Raw genomic sequence first — 17,972 nt, 5'->3', positions numbered from 1 at the left:
GCAATTATACTCCAATAAAGATGTTAAACAAAACAAAAAAAAGATTACCTAAAACTTCAGTTCCTAAAACCCAAAACTATGAAAATCAAACACTTTTTGTAACTTTTTGAAGTGAAAACCTGACCTGAACAGATTTGATACCGTTTATCTCACTGACTGCTAACATGCATGCTTCAATGCTGAAATATTAATGTGCTTGATTATATGGAACCGTGTTTTACTCCTCCTCCAGTATATGTAATATATGGCATATGTACTGTGTTACGTTTCTAAATTGGGGAGGGAAGGGTATGGGGGCACAGACATAACACTACATAATGAAACACATCTGACTCCAAAGGTTTCCCAAAAAGGTTATGAAAACCTATATATCATACAAGCTTTGGATTTACTTCAGGAACGTAAGGGTAGTTCAATAATAAAATTATTGGGCTCCAGAGTACATATCTATGATCTTTAGGAAAAAGAGATTCAATTTATTCTTCAAAGAACAGAAGTTATCAGAGTATTTCAAATATCCAGGAAAAACTTCCCCCAACACCCTTTGTCCCCTTTTAATGGTAGATGGTTAGAAAGGGTTGTAGATATACGGTACATAGGAGGACTGTATGAACCTAATATTATGCTGCCTTTTAAAAGGTCTGTAATTCCATAATATTACTAAAGTTTAAAAAGAAAAGCAAAAGGGCAATTCATTTTAAAGTTTTCATTATAAGAGCTTCCTCAGGGAGAAACTTACTGCTGGCAGATGTGAAAAGCAAATGTGATGGAAAATTTCTGAAAGCTGGAACAGGTCTGAATCTACTGCTTTACTGCCTTTGGAAGTAAATAATTTGCTTGGTAGAATTTCAAAAACAGAATAATAAGCTCAAAAGAAAAAGACTGACAAAACTCATTTGTCTCCAACAAGGATAATAAAAGTCCCAGTTTGTTAGGCTAAGTGTTGCATTTGACTCCGTTATATTCTAACCACTTATCAATGAGTGGGAATAGTTATAATAGTTACAATTTAGTTATAATTCGCAGAGGAGAAATTTTTAATTATCAGATGATGTAATTGCCACAAATCTTAGTGTTACAAAAACCCAGGTCTCTGAAATCATCTCAGAAAAAGGTTTTAAAAACAAAGAAAGCAGAGGAAGCATTCCAAAAATAGCAACAAAAGATTCAAAGGTAGAGGATCTGAATGGGAAAAATATACTGGAACTTGGGTAGGGGAGAGACAGTAAACAGCAGAAATAGAAAATGGTGACAGCACATGAAATTTTATGCTTGCATTCAATTATCCTTATATCTAAGCTAGGGTTACAATGTATAGCTTTGGTTTTCCCAGCCTCTCCCATCCCTGACCTCCCAGAATCAAGGTACACCTATAATAAGCAAAGGGGTGAAAAGTTTCCTACACGACTCTAACCTGAAAGCGCACAAGGCCATAAGCAAGAGGGTCTAATCACAGTAATACGATTGGAATCAACAGGGAATGGTTGTTAAATACCAATAATTTGCTTCCTTCCAAGAAACTTAATTTTAACTGTTTTGGCTCTCTCAAGCCCAGGAACATAACTCGAGGCATTTTTAAGACATTACAGAAGGATATGTAACTTTACAAAGTGGAGAGTAAAATAAATAGAAAATTTTACCCTATCTTCCCCAAAGATGAAATAAACTTAAGATAGTTATAAAACTTTAGTGTTGAATGTCAGAGCTTTCTTTTATGAAAAAGAAAATAAGTATATCTTACTTAGAGATTTTTAAAACATGTCAGTAATACAGACATATTCACTGCCCACTAAACCAGTATTTACGTATTTTTAAAGTATGATCCTCCAGGCCTACATGTGAATCTCAAGAACTCACCTCAGACCTAATGATCAGATTTTGGGGGTGGGGTTCAAAAATCTGCATGTCAAACAAGAGGTTTGGTTGATACTCATGCACATCGAAATCTGTCCTATTCACACCTCAGATTTCAGAATTAGAAAGGACTGGTAGTATCTTCACCAAGCAGCGACAATTACAGTTTATAACAAGAACCCAAAGACGTTTTTCAAAAATCCTGAAATACCTACTCATCAAACATAATTACTAAAGTTTTAAAGTTAAATGCATTTTGATTATTTTAATTACTGGAATCAAAAAGTCTATTTACACCACATTTTAAGCAGAATAATTAATTTGACAGCATAACTTATTTTCCGTCCTTTATATAACCATGTGAGCAGAGTTCTAGGGTCTGTCATATTCACAGCTGTATCTCCAGTGCCTAAAACTGTGTTTTATACATGCCTGATACACCTCCAAAAACTGTCTGAGTGACTGAAGAATTGTTCAAATATTCTAAATAAAGGAAATTGAACTATTTCAAAAAAATTTTTCATTACTTGCTGCAATTCTATTACCTATCAAATTAATGAGAAACTACAGATGTATGAAGAGTATCCTTTACATTATTGCCAAGGAAATTTGTTTTCTGTGTTTGTGTTTCTTTGTGTTTGTTCAAGTTGAAAATTCCATAAGATTCTTCAGTATCCTCCATCGCCTATGGCATCCTCTGCATGGTATAGGGTCAGAGTTAAGGCAAGTAATCCTCAGTACTCGCAACAATAAATGCAAGTGTAGTAGAGATTTCTTAAGATCTGTTCATAATCATGTAACCTTGGAAATACAAGTCCCCTATATACGAACCATCAAGTTGCGAACTTTCAAAGATGCAAACATGTGTTCTCATGTCCAATCACATAAGTTAGTTCACGTGTCTGGTGTACATTGTCACACGCATGCCTCCTCTATAAGTGGTTGTGCTTTTGTGTACTTTACTGTACAGTACTATATAGAGTACAGTAGTACAGTATGTTTATTTCAAGCCCAGGATGTCCAGAAGCAATGGTAAAAGCAGTGGTGATGTAGCTGGTACTGCTAAGAATCACCAAGAGAGACAAGAGGAAGAAGAAGTAACTGAAGAACCGAAGAGATTCACGATACAGGAAATGGCAAGGGGATTTTCTTTGAGGAGGCACTGTTAGTTTTTGAGGCATAGGACCTGAATGTAGAACGGTACATGAAGGTTGCAGCTACCGTTCAGAATGCAATCCAGTGCTACCGTGTCATCTATGACGAGAAAAAAAGAGCTACTACCCAGACATCACTGGATTGTTTTTTCAAGAGAGTAGACAGAATTGAATCCAGCAAGGAACCAGAACCTGTGCCATCAAACTCAGGAGTGAGCAGCTTGCCCTCCGACTCCTAGTGCTGATGATCCTTCAGCTCTACCATTTCCCACCTCTTCTCCCTCCTCCAGTCAGTAACTCTTCTTGCCTGTTCCCTTGATGCCAGCCCCTGTATGCCAGGTGTTGTACTGTACTACTCTACTTTTCAAGGTACTGTACTATAAGATGAAAAATGTTTTCTTTATTTTTTGTGTTTGTTTTTTATGTTATTATTTGTGTGAAAAGTATTATAAACCTATTACAGTACAGTACTATATAGCCGATTGTGTTAGTTGGGTACCTAGGCTAACTTTGTTGGACTTAACAAACAAATTGGACTTACGAATGCTCTCTAGGAACGAAACTCGTTCGTATGTAGGAGACTTACTGTATGGAAAATAGTGTCAGGCTGTGTATGGAAAATTTCCTATATTGTATAATTCCCCTCCTGGATAAAGGGAAATAAATGTTATATTAAAAACTCTTTAGGTTTATGTAGAAGATTTGTTTAAAATATATAATAAATTAGGGACAAATCTGTAAGGATTAGAGTTAGACTTGACCGTAAGAACATTTCAATTCCTACGTTTTCAAAACAGTTATCTTAGGAAATTCCCCGGCAGTCCAGTGGTTAGGACACCGCGCTTTCACTGCCAAGGGCCAGGGTTCGGTCCCTGGTTGGGAAACTAAGATCCCACAAGCCACGCAATGTGGCCAAAAAATAAATAAATAAAAGACAATGAAATAAAAAAATAAATAGATAGATAAATAAATAAAAATTAAAATAAAATTTAAAAAGTTATCTTCCCAAGTAAAACAAAGCAGTTAAACTAATAATAATTGCCAAAAAGTACCAAAAACTTAAGCATTAATATGTGAAGAAGAAGCCATTAACACTGCTCTGGTCAGTGGTCATAATCCAGCCAAAGACCCAATATGCAATAACAGAGAAGATGGGTCCATTTCCATCCACTATACCAAAGAGCCATCCCTAACCACCAACCACCCTCTCCCCATCACACATTTTTTTTTTAATGACTTGGGGGAGGGGGCATGTCACGGGGGTAAGGATAACTGCATAGAGCTGTGTGGGTGAGTTAAAGAGGAATTTCTTAACCTAGTCCAGGAGCCATTACACAATATCAAATTCCTTGAATTTTACTAGTTTATTCACTGAAATGATAAAATATACAAATTCACAAGGTACTAACTCACCGTTATTTTTATATATATATATATTCTTTATAATAGTTAAATACTTCTAACATCCATAAAGTGACCCCTTGCTTTTTCCTTCGTTTGATTCATCTGGACCTTTGGCAAAAATGACAGACACACAGGGACTTCCCTGGTGGCGCAGTGGTTAAGAATCCGCCTGCCAGTGCAGGGGACATGGTTTCGAGCCCTGGTCTGGGAAGATCCCACATGCCGCAGAGCAACTAAGCCGTGTGCCACAACTACTGAGCCTGCGCTCTAGAGCCCGCGAGCCACACCTACTGAGCCTGCGTGCCACAACTACTGAAGCCTGCACACCTAACAGCCCATGCTCCGTAACAAGGGAAGCCACCACAATGAGAAGCCCGCGCAGCACAACGAAGAGTAGCCCCCACTCACGGCAACTAGAGAAAGCCTGCACACAGCAACAAAGACCCAACACAGCCAAAAATTAAAATTAGAATTAAAAAATTAAAAAATTAAAAAAAAAAAATAGAGAAAAGCTCACCCTTGGTTGGATTCTTGGGAGCAGCTGGGGTGGGGTGGGGTGGGGTGGGGTGGGATAGCTACTTAAGAGAGGAATCCAGGGGAATTCCCTGGTGGCGCAGTGGTTAAAGAGTCCACCTGCCAATGCAGGGGACACGGGTTCGAGCCCTGCTCCAGGAGGATCCCACATGTCGCAGAGCAACTAGGCCCATGTGCCACAACTGCTGAGCCTGTGCTCTAGAGCCCGCGAGCCACAACTACTGAGCCCACGTGCCACAGCTACTGAAGCCCGCGTGCTCGGAGCCCGTGCTCCAAAACAGGAGGGGCCACCGCGGTGAGAGGTCCGTGCACCGCAACTAAGAGTGGTCCCAGCTCGCCACGACTGGAGAGAGCCCGCGCACAGCAACGAAGACCCAATGCAGCCAAAAATAAATAAATTTATTAAAAAAAAAAAAAAAAAAACAGAGAGGAATCCAGGAGGAGTTTCTAGGCAAAACACAATATAAGCAAAGGTACCCTAACATCCTGCTTGGGAAGTTAAATTCAATTCTAAAGCACAAAAATAGTAGGCAGGGTACAGGGGATTATGGAAGGCCATGCAAAAGAGTTAGATCTAAACCAATTTACATGCAATGGAAAGTAACTGAACGATTTTAAGCAGGAAAGTAAGAGCAGATTTCTCACAATACACTGTAGAAGTATAATTAAAAGACCACTGCTCGACTCCATGAGATACTTGGGGTCTAAACAAGGCAGCAGGAAGAGAACTGATAGGATATGACAATTACAGCTAATCATGGTATACAGAAAACAAACTGACGGGCCATGGAAGCAACTTAAGTGTCCACTGACAGATGAATGGATAAAGAAGATGTGGCACATATATACAATGGAATATTACTCAGCCATAAAACGAAACGAAGTTGAGTTATTTGCAGTGAGGGTGGATGGACCTAGAGTCTGTCATACAGAGTGAAGTAAGCCAGAAAGAGAAAAACAAATACCGTATGCTAACACATATATATGGAATCTAAAAAAATAAAGAAAATGGTTCTGATGAACCTAAAGGCAGGACAGGAATAAAGATGCAGAGGTAGAGAATGGACTTGAGGACAAAGGGAGGGGGAAGGGTAAGCTGGGACAAAGTGAAAGAGTAGCACTGACATATATATACTACCAAATGTAAAACAGATAGCTAGTGGGAAGCAGCCACATAGCACAGGGAGATCAGCTCGGTGCTTTGTGACCACCTAAAGGGGTGGGATAGGCAGGGTGGGAGGGAGACGCAAGAGGGAGGGGATATGGGGATATATGTATGCATATGGCTGATTCACTTTGTTATACAGCAGAAACTAACACAACATTGTAAAGCAATCATACTCCAATAAAGATGTTAAAAAAAAAAAGAAAAGAAAACAAACTGATGGGGGGTGGTAAGAGTTATATGTCTTTTCTTTTTATTTTCATTTTATACATAAACCTGACCATAAACTCAAAATCTATCTAAGGGATTTAATGATCTTATTAAAAAGGTCCTCATTATAGAAAGAAAAAAAAAAAAAGAATCCACAAAAAGTCTTTTTTTAAAGTAAACCAATTAAAAGCGAGACCAAAACATTACAGTGAGAAATAAAAAAAAAAATCTGTCTGGCATTTAAATAATGAAGCTAATAATTATGAGGGAAAAATTATAATTCAACTACATGCTATTTCTTAAAAATAAAAAAAACTTAAATATTGATAGTATAACATAACATTCTTCCCATGTTTAATTTCACATCCAAATCTTAAGGGTCATTTCCCAAGAATATTTAAAGCCACATCATTTTCCCAAGTGTCTCTCTCAAACCTTGAGTGATAATCAAATTACTTGTTTCAAGAAAATATCAAAACACTCTTTCGAAGAAAATATCATGTTTGTCTATTTTCCCATCTTCAACTGTTAACCAGTCTCACCTCTGCCCAAATCTCATTTGACAATAGTGTTCCATACGATTTTAGCGATTCAACGAAGTTTTCATAGACATCATGAAATCCTCTATCTTTTATGAGATCAGCTATTTTACTTTACAATACAACCACTTCCCTTCTCTTCCAGCAATAAAATCCTATAAAATCCAATAAAATTCCACCATTTCCTCTCTTCTGGACCCTTGCAATGTTCCTAATGTTCCTCCTAGCTTCCAATGGCAGGGGGTTGAGAGGGACACAGAATCTCTATCCTCTCTACATGGGAACCCCAGTAAATATTTTAAAATCTAAAACAGATCCTACTCAAAACTCCCCCATGACTTTTTATTATCTCTTCACTTCATTCATGTGTCAGCTCTCTAATACATCTAATTTCCTTCCTAGGGTACTACTTACATGTTATGTACTACTAGTATATTATATTTTTGATTATTTAGCATCTGCCCCAACCTCCACACACACACCCCCCAAAAGGTAAGCTCCATAAAGGCAGGAAATTTGCCAGCTAGATTCAACACTTCGAACAGTGCCCAGTGCATCAGAGGCAATAAATAAACAGAGCCAGTTAAGTGAATATAATACTATATTGTCAACAAGTTATTATAAGTCATCAATAAGATTAACAAAGACCTGGACACACAGACAGAAAGAAACACTACTGTTAAAGGCTGTGACAGAGAGTCATAGGACGATGAGAACCATCAGTTTATTAGAGAAGATTTTGTGGTATGACAACTTTTACTTGCCTGCATGCACTCACATAATAAATATTCCACTGACAAAGATTCCATGTATATCAGGAAGTGAATGTTAAGCTTAAAGATAATATCCCACAGCTGAGTCATTCCCAAGTGTTTCAAATAAAATAAAATATGGACAAAAACAAGCTGAATTACACTGGTAAAGTGACCCCAGAATCACCTAGTACTCACGAGGATTCTCCATAAAACGGTTAATGAAAAATATCAAACATCCCAGGAATGTTCTTTAACTGAATATCCCTTGTGCCCCTTCCCCACATATTGCCCCAAACTAGATCTAAAATAGCTTTCCTGAACTGACACTGGCTCTGAAGGTTAGTGTAATCTCTAGTACTGTCATTGGACTGCCTGATAATCCATGTGTTATCCTAAAACTATCTGTCTGAAAAGCTTACATTAGACCACTATCTTAAATGGATTAGCAAGTTAAAAACATGTAAAATTGCTCTTGCTTTGAACACAGCAAAAAAGTTCAAATTCAAATTTTAGGTAGTAGATATTTCAAACAGAACTTCAGAGCTATATAGGGACCACAGACATTCACTATATTTCACAAAAACTTACTGAAGGAGGCCAGTCACTACTGCTACTCTAAAACCTAGGGGAACAGTCACGAGCAAGACAGATGTAATTCCTGCTCTAATAGAGGGTACAGAAGGGAAGACAAATTAATAATGGGGAGTTATAAAGAAAATACCAGGGATATCTAAACTAACAGATCTATCTAATGGCCTCATTTTAAATCTGGGGAACGAGATCTGCAAGAAAATTCAACCGGTTAGTGGAAAAGTTAAAGGTATTAGTTTATCTAATTCTTCCCTAATATTACCATTTCATGTTCTCCACTTACAGATTTTTAATGTCATCTGATTTTAATTCAAAAAGTATTTAAAGCTGCCATTATTTTAAGAAATCCACCAAACTTTTAATCCAAAAGTGAATTCACAGTATTATAATATTCTACTCACTAACTGTCCCTGGCATGAAAATTCAAAGCATTAAGGAAACAGGCTATCTCAATCTCATTTCTAGATCATGACCAAAGTAATTTCTCAGGGGTTTTGTACATTACATGGAAAAGGCTCCCAAGGACTAATACCATATGTGCACTCTGCAACATAAATCCTAAGCAATTACAAGTTTCAAGCTTTGTACCTGTGTGATGGAGAAGGAGCTTCAAATTGAGGCACTGTGCTATCCTCACTGACAGGAGAGTATAAGCCGCTCATTTCCTGGAAGCACAATTATTAGAGTTATAGACACTCCAAAGAGAAGATGTATAAATCAGAAGGAGTTATGATATTATATTCCTTTCCAATCCCAGGTTTTATCAGTCCCTTTTTGTCTCAACACCCAAATTTCTCAAGGCTTCCTTTCCACAGAGTACAAAAGCAAGGATATCTGAAAGTTAAGAGACAAGCCTTTTCTATGATACACATTCTTAAAGAACCAGAAACACTTTAATAAATATTCATCACTAATGAAGCTACCGAATGCAGAAAAAGACAAATGTAAATAATTTGAATGAGATGTACAGTACACTATGTGAACAGTGAACTAGCTAATCATTAATCCAGGTGAGACCCTATTGATAAATATTAAGATAAATATGACAGTATGGCAACTGGATCATTAGGTTCAACTCTCCAAAGTACAGAAAAACAGGATATGTCAGTCTCTACTTTAAAAATATTCTCTGCAAACATTAAGTAGCATTCCTCTTGATTCAAATATTAGCTTTCTAGTAAACAATGGATTAAACTCTAACTTTGATCATTAACTAGAGGAAAAGGCCTCCTAATAAACTATTACTGCATAAATTATGACTGTGACTTTCTATACAATGGAGACCAATCCCATAAATTTAATGCAGCAATTTAAAGGAAAAGCAAAAATTTCATGAAATTGAAAAATTACTAGAGACGTGAGAAATTCTTGATATCTTACTTCCACTCTTTTGATATCCTCTTCCAAAACACTTAACTCCTTCTGAATCTGCTCCAGTTGCTGTAGATTAGAGAGGAGGAAATAAAAAGCCTAAACCAAACCACACAAGCGTCACCACAATCATAAAATAACTTAACGTTTACAAAATGATTTCTAGGAAAATGTGCACTAATGGTTGTCAGGGTGAAAAACTGCAGACAAAAAAGTGCTGTAAGTTCCTATGTTAAAAAGTAAATGTAAAGACTTAATATTTAAGAAAACAGTATTTTAATACAAGGATTGGCTTTATAATAAAAATATTAAAGATGAACAACAATGACAATATGACTTAATAAAAACAGAAGACATCCGAAGAATTTTCAAATTACCTCATTTAATTGTCAGCAATTAATGTCAGCATGTCAGTTAACCCCATTTTAAAAATAAAAATAAGTCTCAGAGATTAAATTCTACCACCCCAAAGCAATCACAAGTTAGCCTCTTAAGCATTTTTTAAAACATATTTAAGATAATGTTTTATCTTTGATATCTTACCTACTGCACCATAACTGTTCTCCACGCCATTAAAATGCAAACATTTTAATTGTTGCATCACATTCAACAATATATTTAACCATCAGAGATTTAAGTTGTTTGCAAACTATCATAAGTAATTCTGGAACATATGAGTCTGCATTTCAAATTTCACTGATTACTAAAAATGAAATTATTCAATCAAAAGAAATAGTCAGCAAATCTTCACTGCATAAAACAAAACTGCTTTTCAGAAACACTATCAAATTTAAATTTCTATCACTATTACGTATAAGTGGCTGTCGTAATCTAACCCAAATATATTGAGCCAATTTTTAAAATGTAAAATAACAATAATGAATACTTATGTAATATCGATTGCCAGGTGTGAAATAGGAACTACTACACAGGAAAATGAAGCACAGAAAGATTAAGTGACTTGTCCAAGATTATTCAGCAAATACATGGCAGACAAACAGATTTTTAAGCACCTTTTCTTCTGTGGCAATACATACATAGTTGGTAACATATTAATTCAAATATTTGCCAATCCTAAGCATTTTGCTAAGCACTGTGAAGAACAGGATTTAGAAAACTCTAGCCCTTGCCCTCATGGAACTCAGTCTAGGGAAGATGGCAAAAAGTAAACCAATAGTTGAAATATCATAGAAAACATTATGATGATATTATGTACAAAGAATTAAAGGTACACAGACTGCCCCTAACCTACATGGAAAACTTGGGGAGAGGGAAAAGGCAACTGGATAACTGAAATAGGATCTGAAATTAAATGAAATGCTGAGCCTTGAAGGACTAACAGTAATTTGCCAGGTGGAAAAAACGTGGGAAAAGACAGAATAAACAGAGTAAATAATAATACACACAAAGACCTAAAAGCTATGAGAAAGAGAAATAATAAATCTGAATTTATGACAATGAATGAAATCACCCAATGTCAATCAGTATAGTCAGAAGAGATGAGAACAAAAACTGGGTGTAGGGAACACCAACGGTTAAGAGATAGGCAAAGGAAGAAGGAGCAGCTCTATGTCAACCATCAATAAGGGCAAGGGCAAGGGCAAAAGCCAGGAGAAAAGACAGCACAGTATCACAGAAACCATGGTGGGGACAGGGGGAGGGGGTTAAAAAAAAAAAGTGATTAGCATTGTCAAATTCTTTCAATTCTTCCATCTACTTTAATAAACTTTACTCCACCCTAAAATTTTTCACACAATACTCCTACCTTAACTGAAACCTTGCTCTCCCTCAAGGACACAGTCTGCCTTGGAACTCTTTCAAATAAAAGTTGGTCAAGTGATAAATTCTCTCATGCCCCAGACTAGATGGGGACTTCCACTTCTACTGCATTCATTGGCCATTCCCAATAATTAGTCTTCCACTCTAACATAAAAAACACTCTGGTCTGGCTCAGTCCAAGCAGCCAAATCACTGTCAACAGATCTAAGACATCTACAAATATCCCAGTTATTTCCTATCATCATTAAATCCTTTTGCCTTTTGGTCCATAGCCATTTTCGACTCCGCTGATCCTAACCTCTAATTCAGCAAAACATCCCATGGTCACCCCTTAACTTTTTTCATTTAATTAGCTTGAAATGCTCCACTGCTGAAATCCTTATTTAAACAAATGCTGACGGGGTCTTTAGTATGATTGTTTTCAAAACACATTTAAAGAGAAGGATGAAAGTAAACATCTAAAATATCAACATCCAGAGACAGCCAATATCACTTATATGATACATAATACATATTTAAGATCAAATTAACAATTTTCATTCCACTTCTGCAATTGAAGTACCAAGAAAAAAAACCCAGTATCACCTGAAGTCTCAAAATACTAAATGCTAATGCCCAACCCTCTGAAGATAATGTCCCATCCTTCCAGTGCCCCAAAGCTTTGCTGGATAATACATCCATTACTATATATGAAGGCCGTATATTAGATGAACTACATAAAACTACCAATGTCCAAACAATTTTTACTTCCAAAAGCAGCAATTTCATATGGTTCAATTTAAAATAAAACAACCAAGGTACAAGGGCTGCCCTAATAAATACATAGGTATAGTGTATCGATAAAATGATGTAACCTACTTATGTGAAAAAGTCTGAAAAGGTGTCAAGACAAGAAATTTTTTCTTAAATTTCAGAGAATGGAAACTATTTAGAGAGCACATGTTAAATGAGGTGTTTACATTTCAAGACAAAATTCTGAAAAAGTTTAAAGCTCTAAATTATTAAGACATTGTGTTATTCTGATTTATAATAAGAAATACAGCCTCCTGTAGGGCCTCCAGATGGGGATTGGTTGTTAGGGGAACCAGCCATGTGATTAGAGGGTTGGAACTTTCAGCCCCACCTTCTAACATCCAGAGAAGAGAGAGGGGCTGGAGACTGAGTTGAATCAACAATGGCCGATCAATCATGTCCATGGAATGAAGCCTCCATAAAAAACACTAACTTAAGGGGTTCAAAGGGCTTCTGGGTTGGTGAACATGTAGGTTGGTGAGCACATGGAGATGCTTGGAGAATGGCACACCTGGAGAGAGTATGGAAGCTCCATGCCCCCTGAGTTGTATCCTTTCACCATAAACTGGTACTCTAGTAAGTAAACTATTCTCCTAAGTTATGTGACCCATTCTAGCAAATTATCAAACCCAAGGAGGCAGACATGGGAACTACCAATTTAGAGCCAGTAGGTCAGATGCACATGTGACTTCCTGGACTTGCAATTATCATCTGAAGGGGCAGCTCAGTCTTGTGGGACTGAGTCCTTAACCAGTGGAATCCGGGGCTAACTCCAGGTAGACAGTGTTAGATAGAACTGAACTGAATTGAATTGAACTGTAGGACACTCAGTTGGTGTCCAAAGAGAACTGGAAAATTGGTGTGGGAAATGACCTACACATTTGGTGGCCAGAAATATGGAGAGTGGTGATGAATAATGAAAACAAGTGTTCTCCTTTCAGGCATCAATATAAGACATTATAGTACGAGGAAATAGAAGAAAGACAAAGGATAACCATTTTAAAAAGCAGAAAGAAAATTGGGCTAACTTCACTCTGCAAATATGTTTCATAAGCCAGAGAGGCAGAATCTAGAATAAAAGCATGAATGAGAGTCCAAGAATGTTTTGGAGATATATGAAGGAAGTCCATAAAGCTGAACTGTCATTATCTAAATGAAAATTGATCACAAATTGGGAATGATAATAGATAAACCTCTGGATCAAATCTGCCTTAACACTATTATGAGTTTGGGGGCTACTAAAAATAATAATAATAAATACATAAGATGGAGAAATGCTACTTGAGAGCACAGTCCTAAGCCATCAACAGCAAGCACTCTCTTAACACAGCATACTGTACCAAAACCCAAAGAAAATTTTTAAAAAATTTAAATTTAAAAAGTGAAGAAAGAAAGTCTCAGAATCCCTTAAGACTAAAACATAAAAGAATTCAAAAATAGAGCCCCCTTTTATTGACATTAGCTTTGGTGCAGGTAGGTATTATTGGCACTCATTTATTTGACCATCACTATGATTTGATAAAAATATGTTTAAGAATTAAATTCAGTATTTTGTTTTTTAGAGCTAATATAATTAGAATACATTATAGCTGCCAAGACTTCTTCAATTATCTGACATATTCAAAACTGAACAAAAGAATACTGATACACTTTCAGAAAAAAAGTTGGTTAAAAAAAGAGTAGCAAAATTAATATATGGATATAAAAACAAGAAAGCACTAAAAAAAATTTAAAAAAAAAGAAAGCACTGTACACTGATTAGATCATCCAACACCCAAAACACTGACAACACCAAAAGCTGATGAACATGTGTGGCAACAAGAACTCTCATTTATTCTTGGTAGGAATGAAAAATTGTACAGCCACTCTGGAAGACAGTTTGGCAGTTTCTTAAAAAATTAAACATACTCTTATCATATGATCCAATATTACACTCTTTGGTATTTACCCAAAGGAGTTGAAAACTTAAGATTCCCAAAAAACACATTGATAGCAGCTATATTAATAATACCAACACTTGAAACAACCAAGATGTCCTTCAGAAAATGAATGGATAAATAGTGGTACATCCAGACAATGGAATAATATTCAGTGCTAAGAAGAAATGAGCTTTCAATCCATGAAGACATGGAGGAAACTTAAATGCATATTACTACGGTGTGTATGGGAAATCTCTGTAGCTTCCTTTCAACTCTGTGAACTTAAAACTGCTCTAAAAAACAAAGTCTTTAAAAATATATAAATATATTCAAGTAACCCTTAAAGAAAAAAACATAAGAACAAAAAAAGAGAAAAGAAACATAAAACAAATAATAAAATGGCAGGCTTAAACTCTAAATTTACATTAAATGTAAATGGTCTAAATACAAAATTCTAAGACTTTTGAGTCAGGTAAAGTGAATGAAAAACCTCTGCTGTCTATAAGAAAATCACCTCAAATAAGTTAAGTGATATAACAAGGAACCAAAGACTCAGTAAGGATGCAAAAAATTCTCACCATACATTTAACGAACTTTACACCACACCATGCAACTGCAGGAAACACATTCTTTTCAAGCACAAGTATTTCAAAATTTAATGAACTAACGGGTGATAATGCAAATATCATATTAAGAAAAAAACTAATTATTTTCTGATAACAATGCAATTATAACAGAAATCCATAATTAAAAAAAAAAGAAAATCCCCACATCCAAGTAATGAGTTTATCTCTAAATAACCTACATGCCTAAGAAAAACTATAATGAAAATTAGAAACTATTTTGAACTAAGGAATAACAAACAAAATGCCATATCATAATTATTAGATGCAACTAAAAGAAAAATTGTGGCCTCAAATGCCTATATTAGAAAAAAGTCTGCCTACTAATATGTATATCCAAATTAACAAATTAGAAAAGAAACAACAAAATAAAACCAAAGAAAGTAGAAGGATGGAAACTGTAATATAAAGAGGGTATTAATAAAATGGAAAACAAAATAGAGAATATAAAACTGAAAGTTGGTTCCCAGATAAAACTCAAAATTGTTACATCTCTGGCAAGAACTGATCAAGAAAAAAGAGAGAAATGCACAGCACCAATAAGCAGAGTCAGGAATGAAAGACATCGCTAAAAACTCTGGGGACATTAAAAACTTAGTATTAAGACCAAGCTAATACCAATAAATTTGAAAATTTAGATGAAACAGACAACACTTAGAAAAAGTATAACATGTCAAAAATGGTATGTAAAACAAAAATCTGAATAAGCAGTAACTGAATCAATACTTTAAAAGCTTCTGCAAACAACAGGTCCAGATAGCTTCTCCAGCAAAATCCTTAAACATTCAGCAAAGACATCCATCCTAGATTATACAAATTCTTCCAGAAAATAGAAGAAGAGGGTACATTCCTCAACTCATTTGATAAAACTATCTTTATAACGAAATTGGACAAGATCAGTGTAAAAAAAAAAATTAAAGAACAACCTCATTAATGAATACAGATGCAATAAGGAGGGCAAGTAGGGCAAACAACTGTCCTGGTGGGGTTTCTAGAATGCAGAACATTCAGTGATAAAACTAGAATACTCTTGGGAAAATCAGGACAGTTGGTCACCCTAGGTGCAAAGTTGATTGATTTTTAATGTTAAACCAATGTAATTATCCAGTTTAACATAATGAAAAAAAAAATCATCTCAACTGCACAAAAATTTTGGAGAATACTCAACCCCCACTTATAATTTAGAAAAAAAAATCCTCTTAGGAAACTGGGAATAGAAACTTAGCTCCTTGAATGATAAAAAAAATACCTACCAAAAACCTACAGAAAACATCATACCTAATGGTGACACGTCGAAAGCTTTCACTTTGAGATCAGCACCAAGACTAGGATGCCCCGCTATCACCACTTCTATTCATCATTGTACCGGATGTCCTAGCCAGCAGAGTAAGACAAGAAAAATAAATAAAGGATATAAGGATCATAAAGAAAGAAACTAAACTGTTATTATTTGCAGATGATGATGTGTACACAGAAAACATAAAATAACCTACAAATAAATTATTAGAATTAATGATTTTAACAAGGTTGCTGGATACCAAAAAAAAGTGTCAAAATCAACTGCATTTCTATATACCAGCAATGAATAATAAGAAACTGAAATTAAAGACACAGACATCACTTACAATAGCATAAAAATTATTGAAGACCTAAGAACAACTCTAAAATAAAGATGTGTAAGAATAATACCCTGAAAAACATCAAAATTTTGAAGGACATTCTTAAGGACCTAGATATACAGAGAGAAATACCATGTTCAAAAGCTAGAGGACTCAATATTGTAAAGATACTCTCCCAAATTCATCTATGGAATCAAAGTAATCCCAATAAAAATCACAGCAGGTGTACCATGGAAATGTATCAGCTGGTTCTAATATTTATAGAGAAATACAAAGAGCCATGAATAGCTGAGACTTTCCTAAAAAAGAATAGTAACTTACTTTAAAGTTCTAGTATTTAATACAATGCGGTATTGCCAGAAAGATAGACAAACAGACCAGTGGAGCAGAAGAGAGCCTAGAAACAGACCCACACATGTATGGACACATGATGTATGACAGATGCGGTATTTCAAAGCAATGGGAAGAGGATGGACTTTTTAATTAAGGATGCTTGGACATCTGGACACCCATATGAAAAATTCCCAAGTAGATTACAGATGCAAGTATGAAAAATAAAAGGTAAAGATTCAAGTAGGTAATACAGCAAAATGTCTTCATGACCTCAGGTGGAGAAGAATTCTTTACCTAACATAAAAGGTACTAATTATAACAGGAAAGACTAATAAATTTGACTCTATTATAGACAGAAACTTCTGCTCATCAAATGACATCATTAAGACAATGGAAAAAGCAGCCCAATTAGAGGGGGGAAAGATCTGCTACAGATAAGTAGATAGATAGATAGATAGAACAAAGAACTTTTATCTAGAATATATAGACAATAAACCAATAAGAAAATCAACTAAATAGAAAAGATGCACAAAGCTTTAAACAAGTACTTCACACATACACAAAAATCCCAATGGCCAATTCATAGTACTGTGTACTCAACCTCACTGGTCTCAGGGAAATGCAACTTAAAACCACAAAGAGATAGCAATACATATCCTAAGATTTGCTAAACTGAAAAAAGTCTATTGACACCAAGTACTGGCAAGAATATAGTGCAATAGGAACATTCCTACAATGCCTGTAGGAAGAGTAACCAATACAACTGCTCAGGCATTGTTTGGCATTATCTATTAAATTAGAAGATTTACATATCCTATGACTCATTAATTCCACTTCTACATATGTAGCATAGAGAGATATATGTTAATATATACCTGGATAAATATATAAGATAGTAACATTGTTTGTAAACAGCTCAAAACCAAAAACAACTCACAAGTCCATCAACAACAAAAATGGGGTGTATTCATTTAATAGAATACTATACAACAACAAAAATGAATCAATTATAGCCATATACAACAATAGGGATGAATCTTAACACTGAGCCAAAGACAAGAACAAAACATTATATAATGCAAAAGTGAATTTATATTAGTTCAAAAGAAGAGACTTATAAATACTTAGGCATCAAAACAATAAAGAAAAACAGACAGGTGATTACTATAAATATCAGAATATTGACTACCTAATGGGCAAGGGAGAAGGCTATAATTTGGAAAGGGTAGGGAGGGAGCTTCAGGAGGTCTAGCAAAAATCTATTGTTTAATCAGGATGATGGTTACATGGATGATCACTCTACTATGAATCTTTAAACTGTAAATTCGTT

The 17,972-nt window shown here is 35.4% G+C and overlaps 1 protein-coding gene across 5 annotated transcripts in view; it reads right to left on the bottom strand.

The window, feature by feature from the left end:
* COP1 (COP1 E3 ubiquitin ligase) overlaps nt 1-17,972 on the bottom strand; it is a 270,583-nt gene that overhangs the window by 185,300 nt on the left and 67,311 nt on the right. For 4 of the 5 annotated variants that reach the window (XM_061185681.1, XM_061185682.1, XM_061185680.1 and 1 more), the window contains 2 exons: nt 9,587-9,646; nt 8,795-8,871 (listed from right to left, as the gene is read on the bottom strand). The exons of the other annotated variant lie outside the window; for it this stretch is intronic. In XM_061185681.1, coding sequence (XP_061041664.1) covers nt 8,795-8,871; nt 9,587-9,646 — 137 coding nt within the window. The remainder of the gene's footprint in view (nt 1-8,794; nt 8,872-9,586; nt 9,647-17,972) is intronic. 5 annotated transcript variants of the gene reach the window in all.

This window comes from Eubalaena glacialis, chromosome 3, assembly GCF_028564815.1.
Source record: "Eubalaena glacialis isolate mEubGla1 chromosome 3, mEubGla1.1.hap2.+ XY, whole genome shotgun sequence".
NCBI classification, from domain to species: domain Eukaryota; kingdom Metazoa; phylum Chordata; class Mammalia; order Artiodactyla; family Balaenidae; genus Eubalaena; species Eubalaena glacialis.
The sequence above is the reverse complement of the archived record's forward strand: the minus strand, read 5'-3'. Positions and strand labels throughout refer to the sequence as shown.